The sequence below is a fragment of the Camellia sinensis genome, chromosome 11, assembly GCF_055761805.1.
Source record: "Camellia sinensis isolate YWXY chromosome 11, ASM5576180v1, whole genome shotgun sequence".
In the NCBI taxonomy this organism is placed as follows: Eukaryota; Viridiplantae; Streptophyta; class Magnoliopsida; order Ericales; family Theaceae; genus Camellia; species Camellia sinensis.
The window spans coordinates 11035319-11055406 of NC_138971.1; the positions used below are offsets into that span (position 1 = coordinate 11035319).

The following is a 20088-nucleotide window of genomic DNA, read 5'->3' on the forward strand; positions in this document are numbered from 1 at the left end:
AGTACACTAAGAATGAGTAAAAATTTTAGTGTCACATCATACTTGCCATGTTGTCTCATCGTTGGAGTGCCACATTAATATTTGCTATATTGAAGTATCACACCATACCTGTCACACATTCTAAAAAAAAAAAAAACAAACAAACAAAACAAACAAACTTCCCCAATTAACTAGTGAGGGTATATCTGTCAAACCAATACCCATCCACGTTTGAAAAAGGATTTACTGGTCACACACTACACCTAATAAGGACTTCTCAATCAACTATTTAAAACGTGGGGCCAAATGGTACAGAAGTTTGCAAAATAGGACTTTCCAATAAATTTTTCTAAGTTTTATGGATGACATAGTTATCAAAATACTCCTAACAATAATAAGGTGAAACACGCATTAATGTTCATATTAACAGTCTGAATATTCCATGATGTGAATATTCACATCACCAAATTGCTAAGTAAAAAAGAAATATTTGTAAGTGTAAAATTGTCTATTAAATACTTTAAATATGAGAATTAGAATTTTGTAAATCAAATGTCTAAAATAATAGGATTTATTAAAATACCAGAATATTTTATGAACTAATTAGTATATATGTACTTGAAAAAGAATTTTCTAATTAATTTCTTTAAATTTTTTTCTTATTTTATTTTAATTTTTAGATACATCATAAATGCACAGGTTTTTATTCAAATTTTGGTTTGTTTTAGTGAACTATTTTTATATTTTATTCAATTTTTTTCTTTTTATAAAAAATGCATCTAAATAGGAGCATCTAAAAAGAGAAAGAATTTAATTAAAATATGGAAAAAAAAATCACTAAATACAAATGAAAACTCATTCAAAAACATTTTTCGAAAAGGATATGGATTTTTTCAAGTTAGCCATCTCAATTTGAGAAAATGTTTAGGTTTGGTAGGCTCATTTTGGGGCAAACCTCGGTAATACAAATTGTTCACTTTTCAAAATTTGTTGATTAGAATATTCGGAAAAAAAATCAAAATAATCAGATATTGATAGCTATAACAATCACATTTATATTACAAAAAAGAGATGGCTATTTTTCAAATTATATTTATTATCTATTTTTTGTAAAATGTGATTCAAACATATAACTATAGATATTCGATCCTGTTAATTTTCATGAATATTTTATTTAACAAAACTTAAAAAGTGAACGATTTAAATTACTGAGGTTGACTTCATAATGTGCATACCAAATCCAAACGCTCTCTCAAATAGGAGAAATTATTCAATGCTCCTGAAGCATTGCTCCATTCTGTAGAGACCCTAATTTTTGTAATTACCATTAAATCCCTAACCTTGAGTTTATTTCAATAAAGCCCTCGAATTTTCGCTTAATTGCGATTTAAACCCTAGAATCGGGAAGCATCGCGGATTAATTCTGGTAAACCCTAATTGACCTCGTAGATTAATAATCACCTTTAAAACCATATTATTAATTATTAGACCCTGTCATTATATATTAATCACACTAAAATCTTAATTACCGGTAATACCGTTTTTGCTCGGTTTCTCGCCTTTGTCTGCGCTTTAATTTAACGAGACCCAGATTTATTATTTTAACTATTTTTTAATGTTAGTATATTAATAACATATATCAAGGTTTCATAAATTTAAACTTGGTCCCTATATACTTTTATTTTATTTCATTCCAACCCTTAATTGTAATATTTTATTTATTAATGTACTTGTGCCTATTATATTATGTTTAAAAATACAAATATCTCATATATATATATATATATATATATTTCTTGGAGCCCAAGTAGCTAGTCATGTGAGGGTTGAAATGGCCTTGATGGCATTGATGGACAACTTTGACCAATTACACCTATGGAACTTGGCCCCTAAGAAACCTTCCAATCCTTTCTCTATATATGCACACTTCTCCCCCTCATTTTACACATTTTCAGCCATGCACTAGAGGAGTGAGAGAAAGTGATCTTGGAAAAAAAGAGAGAAGAAGAAAAACAAGAATTGTATTGAGTCTTGTACAACAAAGGTAAACATACATCACCTATTCACTCAAGTTCTTTTACCACTTGTTTTTCCCCTCTTAATACATGCTCTTTGTATATATATGTTCTATTCTAAGCTTACACTCTTGTATAAATGTGCATTAATCAAGAAATGGTATGCTTCTCTTTCTTTCTTAAATTTCCAGCAGCAAATATTTTCCCTCTCTTGAATTTATTTTCCTATCAAAACTCCATAAACTCAAAATATGTTTTTATGGTGCAATATTTGGTATGTCTAGAGTATGTGATAATTTTGGTAGGACCTAAGGATGTATTTTTATAGCCTAAACAATTTTTCTACGTTTGTTACTCACAGAACTAGAAAAACAGTCAACTTTCACTATTTTTATAAAATTTCAGAAAAATAATCTTGAGTCCAATTTTATGTCAAAATCTTAATCTTGGTGTTATATTTTAACTAAAATTTGTTTGAACTCAAGAGAGTGAGGGGTTTCAGAGAAAAACCGATTTGCGTAACTGTCAACGAATCTGGACAGATCTTGGTAATTCTGAATTATCTTAAAATCTAAAATACCTATCCCACTTTCGTAAATTGAGTTTGAAACTAGACTTATTCATCTACAAACTCACATGAGGCCAAGTACTTAGGGCCAATAAAATTATTTTTTTCATAATTATTTTCAAACTGGTTCAAATCTGGAAATCTAGAAATTTGTATTAATATGCTCTTATTTGGTTTGCAACTCTTATATTCTATGTTTCTTGAATGTTTTAGTCTCGATATGTAATCTATGATAAATTGAGAATTTTCTTTACCATGAATAAATTACTTGTTGTTTAGTTTGGATTCATAATTATACTGACCATGCTTTGCTATAACTGACAACATAATGCACTTAATAAAGGGGAAATCAAATGGGATGGTAATAGGTTGCGATCATTGTATTACATTTTATGAGATAATGAATAATGGATTCAAGAGTATGATATAGTGGAATGTGTTCCATTTTTGTGAAGTCTTGCGCAAGTGCACGGGAGGTATTCTGGTTGCTTAACGGAAATGAGAGGCATAAGGGTGGCAGTGAGGGTCTCACACAGGGAGAGTATCCCTAGAAGCCCGTTCCTTTGGGGCAGACTGTGATGTCACCACTCAAGTATGTAACCTAGGTGCGTGGGCATCATTGGTAATTGTACAGTAAGCGACGCACTGGTGGTTATGCGGTAAGTGACGCATTGGTATTGTAATAACCAAGGGAGAGTCAAAATTGCCCGTGGCCAGTGTTAGTGATTGGGTAGGAACGGCATTCTGCGGGGAGTTGCCTAGAACTAACTAAAATTGACTATTATTCATGAGGATTGAAATTTAATTATAAGCTCTACTTAATTATGGCTTTTGTTGTATGCTATGATCGTGCTGTTATGTTACTTGTGTATTTGGAATGGGAAAAGGGTCGGGGTGTGTGTGTTTCTGAGCATTCCAAGCTCATGGCATTTTATGCCAGGTGAAGGCGAGTTTTACACTGAGAGCAGAATCCCTAAAAGCTTTGAGGAACCATGGCTGCCTTAGAAATTAGATTGTATATTTCCTGTATTTTGGATAATCTTTTTGTATCAAGGAACCGATCTGTATTTAAAGACTTGAAGAATTTTATCTGTAACTATTATTAATATTTTCTTTTAGTATAATTATTTGTAATTTGTGCTTAAAAATGACGTGTATCCGCTAGTTAAACCCCTGTGTATCGCTATATTGTATTATCAAAATTTGGGGCATCACGTATTCTATTCATATGTTGACATTTAATTGTCTCCTATAACCCAAACAAAAAAGTAGTAGATCCCATAATTTACACCAATAACTACTTACTTTGAAGCAACACCTACATTTGCTATTGAAGTATTGAATAATTTCTCCTCAAATAGGCTTATCCAAACCTTTTTTAAAAAATCATACCAAATGGCCTTTTTTACTTCTAACTTAAAACCAGCAACAATACAAAAATACGCTCACACTCCTCCCCCCTCTCTCTCTCTCTCTCTCTCTCTCTCTCTCTCTTTGTGTGTGTGTGTAAAATTACTGTTTTTAAGGATATCCCAATCACACCCATATGGGTCATTTTTAGAGATTACTCTTTGAAGTACTGCCTATTATATAGGCTGTGGCAAAATCCAAGCCACCAGAAATTCCATTACAAACCAAGTAATGGTTCAATAGAATTGAAACAAATAGAAACACTAAAAATAGACTAATGCCATCAAATTTGAAAACCACCTTTTGCGCATGGAAAATATTGCAAAAGATATGACCTGACCCTATCCTACCCTATGGACAAACAAAAATAATCCACAAATTCTCACAATTATCTTGAATCGTTCAAGTATTTCAATCATCATATCAATGGTTCGTTCACCAAAAAACAGCTCCTTCTTTTATATATCATGGGACCTCTCTGTGAAATCTCTCTAATATTTAACTCAAAGGTCAATTTTTGTAAAATGTTAATTTGTTTAGAGCAAACAAGAACATAACAGCAATAGTTGTCCCAAATCCCATCCCAAACGACATTTTTACAATAATCTCTCCCCACATCAACTTGCTAGGAGAGACTACTTGAGGAACTTGATTGCTAATCGAACAGGGGGACGAATGTTCACCACTACATAGACCTAGGTTGCCTTCAAAGCTCGAGTTTGGAAAGGTTTCAAACTGCCCACCAGTAGGGATTGTCCCATATAGTAGATTGTAAGCAACATTGAACTTGGACAGAAAGCTGAGATTTACCAACGAAAGAGGTATAGATCTAGATAGATCATTGTGAGACAAATCCAAAGTCCCTATGCTCGTCATACCACACAAATCCTCAGGAATGTTTCCAGATAAATTGTTGCATTTTAGGTCCAAATAATGCAAGTTTTTTAGGTTCCCAAACTGGGGCCAGATGGGTCTGGTGAGAGAGTTATTGCTAAGATCAAGGGTGGGTGGCAAACTCCAAATTTGCTTATATTGCGACAACATACCAACGCTTCGTGAGAATGAAAATGAGAATGGCAAGCGTAGAGAAGGGTCTTCCGATAAGACATCCTTGGAGATGAGGCACTCTAATTTAGTCAAGTTCTTTGGTATCTCTCCGGTAAAATAGTTATTCAAGTTAATGTAAAACAGAAACTCAAAATTACCTAACCATGGGCCCGATAAATCCAATGCCTACAAATTTGTCAACCCACTCAACCACTAGAGGAACACACCACTAAGTCTGCAATAAGCAATAATGGGAGCCTTCAAAATTTTAAACTCTAGACTAGGATAGGAAGGCAATTGTTCATCATGAAAATTCAAGGTAAGAACCAAAGTAGTCAAGTTCTGGCACTGCTGCAAGATATCAAGGGAGGCTGAGAGGTTAAAAACGGTTGAGTTCGATAATGAAAGCAAAGAGAGAACATGAAACTTCCTAAAGCTTTCTTGGATTTGCCCGATAAAGTTGTTTTTTGAAAGACCGATTATTTTCAGTCTCGAACAAAGTGGGAGATTATCAGGAACTGGCCCGATGAACTGATTAGCGGCTAAACTGAGCGAACTAGATGGGTCATTTCAAAACAATTCAAACCAATTACACCATTCAAAGAATTGTTTCTCAAAACAAGTGAAGTAATAGTCCTAGAATTCACCAGAGAATTAGGAATTCCACTGGAAAAATTATTGGATTCAGCATAAAATTCTTGTAACTTCGCAAATCTATGAAAATCATCTGGGATAGGCCCTGAAAACAAATTCAATGATATATCCAAAACAACAAGATCAGAGAGATTAACAATTCCATTGCTGAGCTCACCCGAAAACCGATTATCCCGAAGACCCAACTGGTTCAATCTCGGTAGCCGGAAAATATCCTCATGTATATCTCCAGCGAGAAAATTTTGACCAAGCCAGAGGTGTTCTAACGAACTACAATTCCCAAACCCAGATGGAATTCTACCAAAGAAGTGATTCGTAGAAAAATCAATGATCCGAATTCGAGTTGAATTGATACAAATCCCCATAGGAACCGAGCTTTCGAATGAATTATCGGAAATGTCAAAGATCTCGAGAAAAGGGAGGTTGATACTCATCGGAATTAAACTTGAGAAATCATTTTTGCTGAGGTCGATGACTTGTAGATTCGACATTTGAAACAAAGATGGAGGAAGAGAGCCTCGGATGAAAGTGACAGAGAGGTTTAGGGTAGTGAGTTGGTCTAAACCAGTGAAAGTAGTTTCGTTGAGTTTGCCAGCCAATATCTTCCCCGAGAGTTCCAAGTTCACAACCCTACCGGAATCGATAGGATCGTTGAAGAAATCGAGAGAAGAAGATGAATCGCAAGTGATTCCTGACCAGTTACGGCAATTTGAGGTTCTCCAACCATTGATAGTTCCTAAATCTAATCCAATCAAGAAAGCCTTTAAAGCCCGGAGATCGTTCGAATTGCATGTGATGTTTTGGGAATTTGAAACTTGAACTCGTAAAGAGAACACAAGAGCGAAAGTGAAGATTACCCACAACTCCAAAACACCCATCCCAGAGAAACAATGACAAAGCTTGAGAGAGAGAGAGAGAGAGGGGTAAGGTCTGGTTTTAGAAGAACCTAGTTGCTAGGCGATGAATTGTGATCTGGGTTTTGTTAGTTTCAGGGGAAAGTCTATGGTACATTTTGTTCAAAAAATGTATGGTACACAAAAAATCAATGGCTAGGATTGAGCCACATCATTAAAAGTGACCTGCTAAACAGGTCACTTTTTATAGTTATGAGCTAAAATCATATTTCTTCATAACTTAGTTATAACCACATCTCATAACCAATACCATTTTGTTCATAACTAATACCACATATTTCATAACCACATCTCATAACCAACACCATTTTGTTCATAACTAATATCACATATTTCATAGTCATAGTGACATATCTCATAACCAACACCACTTTGATCATAACAAATATCACATATCTCATAACCATTGATCACATATCTCATAACTACTACCCACATAAATCATAACCACATCTCATAACTAGTCCCTTTGAGTCATAACCAACATCACATATCTCATAACCACTATTCTCATATCTCGTAACCAACACCTTTTTGTCATAACCAACATCACATATCTGATAACTACTAATCACATATCTTATAATTAACACCTTTTTGCTCATAACCACACCACTTTGATCATAACCAACATTACATATCTCATAACTACTAATCACATATCTAATAACCAATATCACATATCTCATAACCACTAGTCACATAACCAATACCTCATAACTCATAACCATTAATACATATAGCACAACCACACCCTTTGACACCACTTTGCTCATAACCATTACCCGCAAATCTCATAACCACTAGGACATATAGCATAACCAAACAACCTTTGACATCACTTTGCTCATAACCATTACCCACATATCTCATAACCACTAACACATATAGCATAACCAAATAGCCTTTGACACCACTTTGCTCATAACCATTATCCATATATCTCATAACCACTAACACATATAGCATAACCAAAGACCCTTTGACACCACTTTGCTCATAACCATTACCCACATATCTCATAACCACTAACACATATACCATAACCAAACAACCTTTGACACCATTTTGCTCATAACCATTACTGACATATGTCATAACCACTAACATATATAGCATAACCAAACACCTTTTGACACCACTTTGCTCATAACTATTACCCACATATCTCATAACCACTAACACATATAGCATAACCAAACACCCTTTGACACCACTTTGCTCATAACCATTACCCACATATCTTATAACCACTAACACATATAGCATAACTAAACACCCTTTGACGCCACTTTGCCCATAACCATTACCCACATATCTCAAAACCAACATCACATATATCATAACTACTAATCACATATCTCATAATCAAACACTCTTTGACTTATAACTATACCACTCTGCTCATAACCAAAATCACATATCTCATAATCACTAATCATATATCTCATTACCTTTACCCACATATGTTATAACCACATCTCATAACCAGCACCCTTTGTTTCATAATCAATATCACATATATCATAACCACTAATCATATATCTCATAACCACTACCCACATATAGGGGTGTAAATTTGGCCCACAAGCTCGCAGCACACCCCAAGTCCGCTCGTGCCCTAAGTAGGCCCAACTAGGCTCGAGCCTAAACCCAACCTAAGATATATGTTCTAGAGCCCGGCCAGACCCTAGTGTTATGGAGTGTGACCCATCTCGTGAGCTCGTCTCGAAATTTTCTTCCCCATCTAGCTCGACTCGACCCCGATGGCTCCCTACTCCCCTTGTCAGTGCAATGGTCAAAAATTTAAATCAAAACAATTTGAAAGAGTCATATAACCATTAATTCCACCAACAATCAATTTTTATTTTATTTTATTTTTGTATATATATAAATTAACTCCTTCCTCCCAAGTCTTATAAATACCACCCCTCTCACATTTTATTTCTCACAAACAAATCTGTCTCTCAAACTCTCATTCTCTCTAAACTCTCAACTCTCTCAATTAATTTTGAACTATCATCCCTAAGTGACAATTGCAATTGATCACCTATCTCTATTTTAGCTTTATTTTTAGTCACGGTATCTTCATTAAAGATAATAGAAATAATAATATACAAACGATATACTTTTTAAAATATCTATATATAATTTAACTAAATTTTAATAAAAATATGCTGAAAAAAATTGTCTATGACGTGATTTTATTTTGTTGTACTAAATAATTTTTCTCCTAAATTTTTTTCCCAACTATTCTTCATTTTTTTCTCCACTCAATTTTCTTTCCCTTGATTTGTCCTAGTTGTGCTTGAGCTCTCTCTACTTCTTAATCAGGCTTCTCTATTTCGCTAAAATCATCGAATGACCATCGTTGATAGTTCTTCTTCACTGGATTCTTCTTCTCTATACTCTTGCGTCTCTGCAATAGATCCTTGAACTCGTCATTATTTTCTTTGTCTATTTCAACACTATTCATTCTGGTGATATTTCCCTATCTAGTAAATGCATTTATCTCGAAACTCTAGCTCTTTCACATTAATATGTCATACATATACAAACCTTTGGCCATAGTTATGATTTTATCAATTTGTACATATGTTATAAAACTGTTGAAAAATGAATATTACATATTTTGTTGTACTGTTTTATTATCTCAGCTCTCTTCATCCGTCAAGCATCTCTCTCATTCCTTACTGTCACTGTAGATATCTCCGATATTCCTTATCGGAAACAACACCATCTTTGACATTATTTTCACAGGCGATAAGTCTGTTCAATCTCTCTTTCACATATTCCCTTTCCTTTCGCTCTATTGGTTAATCTTCTCTAACTCTCGTTTTTGGTTCCATGGCTTAAGTCGTGGATTAAATTATTTAATTATTGTCATTACATTATGTGTTTATCTGTTCCATGGCTTAAGTCGTGATTTATAAATGGTTGTCTCAGTTTATAAATTTGAAGAAAAAACGTAAACTCAAAAAATGAGTTTACGTTTTCAGTTTTCAATTTTTTTTCAAATATTTTTTTCCCCAATTAAATTTTTTTTCAATTAATTTTTTAATTAATTTTTTTCTTAATTTTTTCAATTAATTTTTTTTGAAATAATTTTTTTTTTCAATTAATTTTTTTCCAAATATTTTTTTCCCAATTAATTTTTTTTTCAATTTTTTTAATTAATTTTTTTTCAATTATAATATGTGTGATCCCATTGTCATAAATAATAAATATAAATATAAATATTTTAGGCCTGAACAAACATATTTTTTAGTTTATGTTTTTAAATTTTTTTAAACATTTTGTTCAACCAAACGCGTTTGTAATTTATATTTTTCTAAAAATAAACAAAAATCAGTTTATAAAATTTTTGTAAACATAAACAAAAAATGTAAAAAAATTTTCTATTATGTTTACGCCAATTTATGATGTGATTATACATTTTGTAGTTGATGAGTAAAATATCTTTTTTTTATTATTAATTTTACTTAATAAAAATAGATGAGGATTTATATTAAAAATAAATAAATAAAAATTTGAGTGTAAATTGATAAAATTATAAATTAATAATTTATTTTATTATAAGACTCTAAATTAATTGATTTTTTTATTATGATTATTACATAATTTCCCCCAAATACTTTCCTCCAAAAATTTGGAAGTGAAAATAAAAATTCCCTCATTCCATGAGAAATCCCTCAGACTCCCAAACGTCTTCAAAAATTTTTCTCTCTCTCTCGGTCGTTGCCACTGCCCTTGCCACCGTCGAGACCTGTTTTGCTTTCGCCGCCGCATCCTCCACCACGGACAAAAGCTCCCAAAGCTGTTGACGAAGATCTCTATAGGATCTTGCCGGAGCTCCTCCTCACCAAGCACCGAAGAGTGAGTTTATTCCTCTGCCCTTTTCTTTTCCTTGTTTTAGCAAGCTACATGCCTCAATGTATGTCTCTCTCTTTCTCACTCGCTCTACAACTTATTTCTCTCCCTTTCTCCATCTCCATTCTATGAAACCCTAGACCGAAATCCTCTGCTTCGAAACTGCCCCTTTCACCTTTGTGAACTCACTGGGTTGGTTTATAAAATTAGGAAAATATGATTTGAATAGGTTTAGGTTTTTTATGTTTGTTAGTTGTGTTGATTCCATATATATATATATACTTGAAATTTGGCTTGTGTGTGAGATCTGATGTGTGGGTAATTGAATTTTGTACTCATGTAACTGATATGAGAGTAATATTTTATTTGATCCATTTGAGTGTAAAGTCCATTTGTTTAACTAGTTAAATAAGCCTTTTGATCCATTTGTTTTTTCTGTTTTAAAAAAATGGTACACCCAGTTTAGTCCCTATTGGATGGACGTCTCGAATAATTTTGTTTATCTAGCTTTCTCAAATTATATTTAACTCTTTGTATCACCTTGATGCTTTTTTAATAAAGTTTGATTATTTATCCAGAAAAAAAAAATTATATTTAACTCTTACCTCCAAACAAAAATTCTTCTAATGATACTGATTTTAATCCGTGCAGATCAAGGATAAAACTGGTGAGCAAATAGGTGAAACTGAAGGTATGATGTGTGATTAAAAAGAAGTTTTTCTTAATGTTAGATGGCATTTATGAAAATTTGCTTCTGATCTGTTACTGCTGCATGCTGTTTCAATGGTGCTTTTATTTTGATGGGAAAACATGACAACCATCTGAACAGTATGATAGCTGACCTGGAATTATCATGAAGAAAAAATTATCTGAATTGATAGTGTTTTCCTATTTCAAGCTAATAAACTACCATAACTACATTTAATCTCAAACAATTGCCCGATTTTGAGTAGTAGTCCCCCCATTCACAAATATAAATAAAAATCTTATGAACAAGGTAAGTTGTTCTAATTTATTGAACTTAACTTACAGGGAAGTGTAGTGTTAAGAGCTATATCATTTCAAAAAATGTGGTATGGACATATCATTTCATGATCCTTTTGGTTATTGTGGAGTTTCAGTGTTTCATTTGTCTTTGGAATTTCAGAATGATAAAGTGAAAACTCCATGAGTTCACACACTAGCGCACAGAAATTTTGCATGATATTGTTCTCAAAATTATTATATTTGTTATTTTACCAAATAAACAAAATTTGCCCAAATTCTCTTCAGGTACATGCAACTGTTGCTGAAACTGAACAGCCGAAATAGTGGGAAAAAAATACAGGACCAAACATGGTTGATGTTCATTCTACATAGGAATTTTTGAGTGCTTTAAGTCAAGCTGGAGATAAATTAGTTATTGTTGAATTTTATGGTTACTTGGTGTGCTTCTTGCCGAGCACTATTTCCCAAGGTAACTTCTGTTACAGACAATTTATTTATGGTGAAACTCCAATTTAATACTTCTATGGTATCTTAGAAATTTGATGGTAAAAAGGCACGAGGACGGGTTGTGCTTGTGCTATGAGAACCCTGAACAACCAAGATAGGACAGAGCTTTCCAGATTGAATGTATGTCTGGACTTCATTGAGTTGGAAGGTCGAAAATTGAGAAGTGCACGCGTTTAGATAGTTGCAAACTTTTTGACAATGCAATTTTGATGGAAAAATATTTGTTATGAGAACCTCATTGCTTTGGCAATTGCCAATATCTTCATATGAAAGTGACAATGTTTGCTTTATAATACCAAGCTAGAAGCGATGGACTGATTCTAATTTCATTGGATGGTCAAACCTAGTTGGTAAAAACATTTTTTCTATTTGTTGTGCTGTTTTGAAATTGGTTTTTGTATTTGAGATTACTTTTTGCCTGATGTATTTTGTATTGGATTTTCAGCTTTGCAAAACTGCTGCAGAGCACCCTGAAATTTTGTTCCTTAAAGTCAATTTTGACGAGAATAAGCCGATGTGCAAAAACTTGAACGTAAAGGTGCTTCCTTATTTCCACTTCTATCGTGGAGCGGATGGACAGTTGGATTCCTTTTCTTGTTCACTTGCTAAGGTAGGTACTTCCTCCTCTTATCCCTTTATGACTTTCCCCCCCATTTTTGGCATATGCTTTGTTGATGCATATAGTGAAAACTCAGTTTCAGAAATATTTCTTTTGACTATAGAGAAGTCGGAAGAACATAAGCTTTGAAATTTGTAGAATCATTTAGAGTTGTTTTTGGCAATTAGCCAAAGCATTCTTTTGACATGATTTAGCTGCTGTGCCTGTATCTTGTCAATGGGGTTCAAACTTTGTCACTTCTTTTTTTCCTTTATTTGTTTTCTTTGAGGGCCCTATGTTGATTGGTTAATTAAAAAAAGAGGGTAGAAACGAGTAACTTTTTGGTAGTGGCGAAATTCTGACATGATCTTACCTATTTCAATGGAGTGTTGATGTTAAACTTTAAACCTGTTATAGAAATAACTACATCTCTAGTGGTGCTTGCTTCAAAATTGATAATTAAAAAATCACCAGCATACATGGTTCAAATATAGGAATTTAACTACATGTGACTACTTGGTGCATAAGAGATGGGAGACAATCTTCTTTTAGTGGAATGTATACTGATTGTAGCCTGTAGGGATACAAATTGTGTATCATTTTTCTATTTTTTCAGTCAATGTATTATATTGTATTGTGGATTGTAATTTTTTTTGAAGTGTTATGCAAACAAAATATTGAATAATATACAATTAATTATGTGGCAGAAAGTAAGGTTGTTAAAAACACAAGCATGCATGGATACATATAACATGAAGTGTGAAGATCAAAGCAAATGTAACAAAAGATATGACACTCTAGAGTATTGTTATATCCTCCTATCAAATAAGTTTCGTTATGTTTTAGCCTGTGTTATTGAAATTGTTACAAATAGAACATATCATTTACTAGGTAACATATAAGATTTTTCTATTCCTATTTCATACCAATATACAAGAAAATGAAAGGAAAAGAGAGAGAAAAAGGAATTTCTAAATCTAAATAGAACTATTTAGAAAGTTTACCTCAAATGTCTATCACTTGTAAGAGCTGTATAATATGTTTCTCTCACTGTTAACACTTTAGGTAGGTCTTTGTTCTTTGGTTTACAACTTTTTAGTTTCAAATATTTTGTCTACTACAAGAACTTCAAGCTTCAGTGGACGTGGGTGGGCTTATCAATGTCATAATATACTAAACAAGTAGATATTTGTGAAGCAAGTTGACAAAAACGAAAGAAGTTCTTATTCATCTTAATGAACCTTTCTAACATTTTTTTAATTTTGATAAAAAATGAACATTTTAACAACATCAATTTTCTTAAATGTTCAAATATCTTTTGCACCAATGCTAAAGAAAATTTAACCATTCCTGTGTTGTATATCATATCATTTTATCATATGCATCCTAAGAAGCATGGACACGGACACGTGACACGACACGAGTACGACACGGACACGCTGACACGTTAATTTTCAAAAAATGCAGGACACGACACGAGGAGGACACGCATGAAATATATAATTTTATATATTTATTATATGTTATATATATATGAATACATCATTCAAAGATAATAAAAAATGCAATATGACACTAATTCTTATAAATTTATATGGTTTTTATTTTATTATTGTATCTTAAGTTATTTTGTTCAAACTTATAATTAGTTTTACGTATGTCTAATCGTTAGACACGTGTGTTTAAACGATTGACACGTGTGTCCTTCAAGTGTCCAAAGAGTGTCCAAGTCTTTAAACAATAGGACACGTTTTGAAGAGTGTCGGACACGTGTCCAAAGAGTGTCGGTGTCCGACACGTACCCGACACGGATACGTCACCTTCCTAGAAGTGTCCGTGCTTCTTAGTATGCATCATATTTGTACCTTAAGATACATTCAATATAAGATTTACCCCTGGCCAGTTCTGCCTGTAGGGCCAGGAGCTGGTTTGGGGAATCATGGAGCCTATGGAATCCCAACTGGCTCATGGGTTCCCGCCCCAGCATGTATTAGTGATACATATCAATTTACCTCTAAATGGATTGGGTCGTGAATTATAAGATACTGACAAGACTTGTACTAATAGACATGAGAGACATGCTTATAATGTGAAATATGAATTTTCTTTTTTTCTTTTGAAGATGTCATTCAAAGGATACCTAACTTTTTGATGGTTTTGAATACTTTTAACAGTTTAAAAAAATAAAGGATGCTATTGAATCACACAACACTGCTCGTTGCAGCATTGGTCCAACTAAGGGTGTTGGAGATCTTAACCTTGAAGCTTTATCTGCTCCACAGAAGAAAGGAAATGAGAAGATTTTTATTTTGATTCAGGCTTCTGTCTATAATTTGCATCCCCCATGTTTGTGGCCATCAAAAGTGATGTCTGATATATTATTTAGTAAGTTTTCATTTTTCTTTGTGAACAAAGTAGTAACTAGACGATGTTACACTACTGCTGCATTCTTTGTTGTCGTCGTTCTACCTGTGATGTAGAATTCTTCTACTTTCAGAATTCCCATGAAAATGAAATTCCACCAGGCTGTGCCTATTTTATGATACCCTCTCTTAGCTCACCCCGCTTGTTCGGGTAATTTTCTTGTCAAAATGGCTATCAGATTCAATTATTGTGAAATAAATTGTAGATGTTAATGCGTTTGATATAATGACCATTTTTATTTTATTTTCTTTTTTTTTTATTCAAAGATATAATGACCAATTATATATATGCCTAGAAAAGACTTTCCTAGTCCTATGCTTCATGTTGATTAATCATTGGGCTGTGTGGCTTGTTTTCCTTGCCTCTTTTGACTTTTCAAGGTTAAAGAGCCTTTTAACACTATTCCTTACTGGTCCTACTCCCATTTGTACCAAAAAGTAACTTTACAAGGTACCAAACTTATTTTGCCTTGATGAAATTGGTTGAGTTTTATGAAATCTTGAGCCATCTATTAGGGTTATCATGCTATAATATTATTTTTAGATTGTTGAAAATTTTCAATATTGAAGATTGATCTTCAACTTTGGTGTCTTTGAGAACTTCCACTAGAATGATTGTATAGCTTCAAATTGCATTATAATGCCCTTTTTTTTAAAGATATGTCCTTTGTTGTTGATTTAATGGTTTGTCTACTGATAAAACCAAAATACCTAAATAGAAAGGTTGCTTGGAGAAAGAGAAACTGATTTGCGTAACACTTCTTAAATTATGAGATGGATTGAATGATCAACTGGATTGTAATGTAGATTGCGCTTGATCAGCTTAGATTGTAATCTGGTTGTCATATCAAAATTTTTACGGTGTGAATTTGAAATATATTAGTGTATATAGTAGACTAACCAATAAGCTAGCTTATGATACACATGTTTGACAAATTAATAATAAAAAAATATTGCTAAATGTTAAAGTTGGGATGCAAAATACAATTTTCTATGTGGAATCGATTTAGAATTGAAGTAATAAACTTTAAGCATTTGAGAAAAAATAAAACCAGTAAATGTTATTTTTTTTAGCAATACCTATTAAATTCAATTGATGAGGTCTAGTAATGCTCTATAGCAACAAAAATCAATGTGGTTGTTGTGTACCTAATGGGTGATGATACATAGTTGTGTTTCTTATGAAACATACAATTGCAAGGAGAAGCTAATCGAAAAAAAGCATTCAAACCTCATATCCATAAGATAACCCAAAGCATCATGATTCATGAACTTTCAAAGGGTCACTACAAGAAAATGCACATTTGGCGACTAAAAAATTTAGTCGCCAAAAGTACAATTTTTAGTCGCCAAATGCTTTGCCCGACTAAATATTTTGGTCGCTACACTGGTCACGGAACACTTGTCGGGGAAGGTATTGGCGACTAAATATTTTTTAGTCGCCAAAAGTCCTATAAATGGCGACTAATATTTTTAGTCACCTAAAACAAAATTTTAGTCACCAAAAATCTTGTTTTCCGCTACTAAAACTTTGGTCGCCATAGATACTTCAAGTTTTGGCAACCAAAGTTTTAGTCACCAATGGGTTTTTTTCATCTTTTTATTTTTTATTTGTTTCATTTTATTTTTTTTAGCTACTAAATTCTTAGTCGCCTAAAGTCTGCTTTTATTTTAGCTACTAAATATTTAGTAGCCAAAAGTTTTTCTCCATTTTATTTTTATTTTTAGCTACTAAATATTTAGTAGCCAAAAGTTTTTTTCTATTTTATAAATAAAATTATCTATACACTGATAAAATTAGCAACCATTCCACAACACACACACATTTCACTTTCAACCATAAAAAAAAAAAAAAAAATCATATTTAACATCAAATTAATATTTCCAAAAACAATTCTATACAAATCAAGTATAATCCAATCTCAAAAATATAATTCCATGGTCAAACCGTGGGGGTTTTTTTTTTTTGTGTATGTAATTTTCCCAAAAAAAAAAAAAAAAAAATGAAAGAGAAAGTAGATAAGACATCAATTGAAAAAAAGAGGGGAGAAAGTGGTCCATGCTGAAGGGTCAAGCGGTTGTGGATCCACCACAGTCAGAGTCCCATTCGCCTTAGTCACCCCTTGATCTATTGAGTTATGATCCTGTCCAAATAGTCAACCCCTGATCAGTTTCTAAGTGAAGCTAAAATTAATAGAATCTCAAATTGTCAACTCTATGGTTCATAAAATCCAGCTCAAACATGTCTCACCACATTGCTCATGTTGGGCACTTTCACCAGACCAAGCTGGTTCACAGGTGGCATTCCATTGGCAGGGCATTGGCCAATCACTACCAATGCATTAGAAGTTTGATGTAGTGACCGCAACTTAGTAGCACTTTGCTCCGCAGTATCAGCTTCAGTATCTTTAGCTTTTCTAATCAATGCAGACTAAATACAAAAGAAAATACTACTATCAGCGTCATAAACAGTATCATACATGTATATACATATGTGCACATATATAGATATATATTAAAAGAAACTGGGCTAACAATTCTTAAAAGAAATTGGGCTGAATCCGATTGTACTCAAATGTTGTAGATCACATACCTAGCGCTCGGGGAATTTAGGCATTTCAGCCAATATATCCACTAAATCTGCACCTTTCCTACTCAATGCAAAATATTCAACAGCTCTTTGTTGTATCTCAACATCAATACAACTCTCATATCTGGAAAGAAAGAAGGGCAAGACAGTGTAAAAGAATTTCAAGGCATTTTGTGAGAAAGCATGAACCACAAGCTCTAAATAAATGAAAGGAAAAAATTACAATCCAAAATGGGTTAAAACTCACTTGTGAAAAATTGCCCAAATTTGATTCTGTAATTCTGGATCTGGGGGTTGATTTTGCATTAAAATCTTAGCATATGTTGAAAGAAGAATTGAAATCGTAGAAGTCCTGATGATGCATAATGTCCGTTAAGTTACTTAAATGATGAACAACAAATATTACCAAGAAAGTAGAAGTTCAAGTGCCCTTCCGAAACAGTAGGAAGCTTCTCATGTATGATGCTAAAAATCTCCTTTGGACTACACCCAGGCCATCTGGCCAGAAGGTGACTGTATTCTCCAAGGATATAAGCACTGACCTGCTCCCAAAAAACCCAATGCCCAAATACAATTATGCCTTGCAATTGATTTGATCCAAAAAAAGTTCCTCGATAATTAATCTTGGAATGCGTAATTAAATTATGAAATGGTTTTTACTTATGCAAAATAAATAAATAAATAAATAACTTGATTAATTAAATAAAAAATTATGAAAATGGTTAGGAACTTGGTAATTAATCTATCAAAGAGAGGACACAATATTAAACATAAGAAGGTAGTTCAGAGCTGGAAAAATCCAAAATATGCCCATTCTGTAAAAAACAAAAATACCAGACTTTGTATAAGCCTAATACAAAAAGCCACAGATTCCAAGTCCAACAAAGTCCTTATTCTTCATGTCAACAACATGCAATATCAATAAAATGCATTTACTGCTAAACTAAAAGTGCGTACCACAACAAGGTGGGTTTGTATCAGCACCAAAGGATCAAACTAAACATTAGCTCTAATGTTTGAGTTACTAACACCTAAAATATATTCTTTTTCACATTTTATGAGAAAATGTAAATGAATCATGGGCAAAATATACACAACTTTATGAATCATCAAAAAAATTACATATACACACCTTGACCATTGTCTCGTGTACAGCAGGCTTATCAAGATACTCCCTGGCTTTTACTGCTGCATAAAGCTAATGAAATATAAAAAGTTTAAGGCAAATAGTGAATGAATGAATTTCATAAAAAGACAAGACAAATAATGAAACATATGTAAGAAAAGTTTTAGTCACCTGTAGGTCTTCATTGTTCATAACAAATTGCACAACACGAAACCAAATGTCATCACTGACAAAATCGCCTGCTTTATCAATCAACTGAAGGATCACATCCACATACCTGCACAATGATTAGAAAAGAATGATAGCATAAGTAGCATAAAAAAAAAGCCATCCATTTAGAGAAGGTTTATGAATGACAATCTGATATAATTAATTTATATAAAAAAATCAGATACAATTAAAATAGCAAATGGAATAAAAAAATCTACCTTAATATCTTACCATATTGTGACCAGAAGTAACTGGATGAATTTCCTGCAAGAGACTGTCTTTAATTTTAAAAGCATTTGGTTTAGTGTTCAGTTTTAGAGTGAAACCACAACAAAATTTTAGAATCCAAAACTTGTCTACAAAAATAAAAAAATAAAAAAATAAAAAATAAAAGCCAAATATGAAGGAGAAGATTAAGATTAGGTATAGGAAAACACACCACCAACTTTGCCAACTATTATGTTTGCTCTATAATCCTTCTTCAAAATCAGTAACTCTCCTTGGTAGCTTCCTTTGATATTCTAAAGCAAGAGTTCAAAACTCAAATCTAAAGGTATGAGATAAAACAAAGTAGACAAACACATTTGAGCAAAAGAAAGTACTATTTAAGTGCTATATATATTTTCTGTTAGGCATATTGTTTCTAGGGTAATTCTTTTAGTGAATAAACATCATTGAATCTTAAGAGGACATTTTTTTTCCCATTCATAATCGTATGAGTTGGCAAAAGCTGTACTTTGGCAAGAGAGAAGTCCTAAATCACAAACCCACCTAACCTTGTACTTAACCACCTTTCTAGTATGTGTCCACACATGCAAGCTAGAATAACCATAGAACTCTTGAACAAAAATACTGGGGCTGGCGTGTATTTATGTCAAGGGGTACTACAACATTCTTATCTCTATCATCAACATGGAGACATGAGACAGTGGAAAACTTAAAGCACCCATACAAATTTTAAAGCAAATATAAGCCTAGAAAAGCCATCCATTTAAAAAGAAAGTTTTAAATTAAAATTAGCTCCCATGGAACACTTTCATATGGCAATCCATGATGAACAATCTTCAATTGCGAGAGAGAGAGAGAGAGAGAAAACTATACCAAAGTGAATAAGATTATAACAAACATAGCAGCTAAGGAAAAAATTATATGTTCACCGTTAAAAAGTAAACAGAAACAATAGTACCTAT

At 32.9% G+C, this 20088-nt stretch overlaps 2 protein-coding genes and 1 long non-coding RNA gene across 4 annotated transcripts; 1 reads left to right on the forward strand and 2 right to left on the reverse strand.

Annotated features, from left to right (window-relative positions):
- Positions 1-4482: 4482 nt before the first annotated feature.
- LOC145802146 (uncharacterized) lies at positions 4483-6551 on the reverse strand. Its single transcript, XM_082894815.1, has 2 exons — positions 5667-6551; positions 4483-5205 (listed from the first exon to the last, which is right to left on the reverse strand). The coding sequence occupies exons 1-2, from the start codon at positions 6549-6551 to the stop codon at positions 4483-4485; spliced, it is 1608 nt and encodes a 535-aa protein (XP_082750941.1).
- Positions 6552-10233: 3682 nt separating this feature from the next.
- LOC145801853 (thioredoxin-like 2, chloroplastic) lies at positions 10234-15092 on the forward strand. Of its 2 annotated transcripts, none has more exons than XR_014343519.1 (5): positions 10234-10463; positions 11109-11148; positions 11730-12301; positions 12397-12561; positions 14724-15092. XR_014343519.1 is itself a non-coding variant. In XM_082893579.1 (5 exons), exons 3-5 carry the CDS (start codon positions 11872-11874, stop codon positions 15027-15029), a joined length of 513 nt encoding a protein of 170 aa, XP_082749705.1. In that variant the 5' UTR covers positions 10238-10463; positions 11109-11148; positions 11730-11871; the 3' UTR covers positions 15030-15092. The 2 variants fall into 2 exon arrangements, 1 of the variants encoding a protein (XP_082749705.1); XM_082893579.1 differs by having other exon boundaries at positions 10238-10463; positions 11730-11913.
- Positions 15093-17996: 2904 nt separating this feature from the next.
- On the reverse strand, positions 17997-18966 carry LOC145803065 (uncharacterized). Its single transcript, XR_014345166.1, has 3 exons — positions 18860-18966; positions 18695-18760; positions 17997-18104 (listed from the first exon to the last, which is right to left on the reverse strand). It is a non-coding gene; the product is annotated as an uncharacterized LOC145803065 (long non-coding RNA).
- Between the last annotated feature and the right edge of the window lie 1122 nt (positions 18967-20088).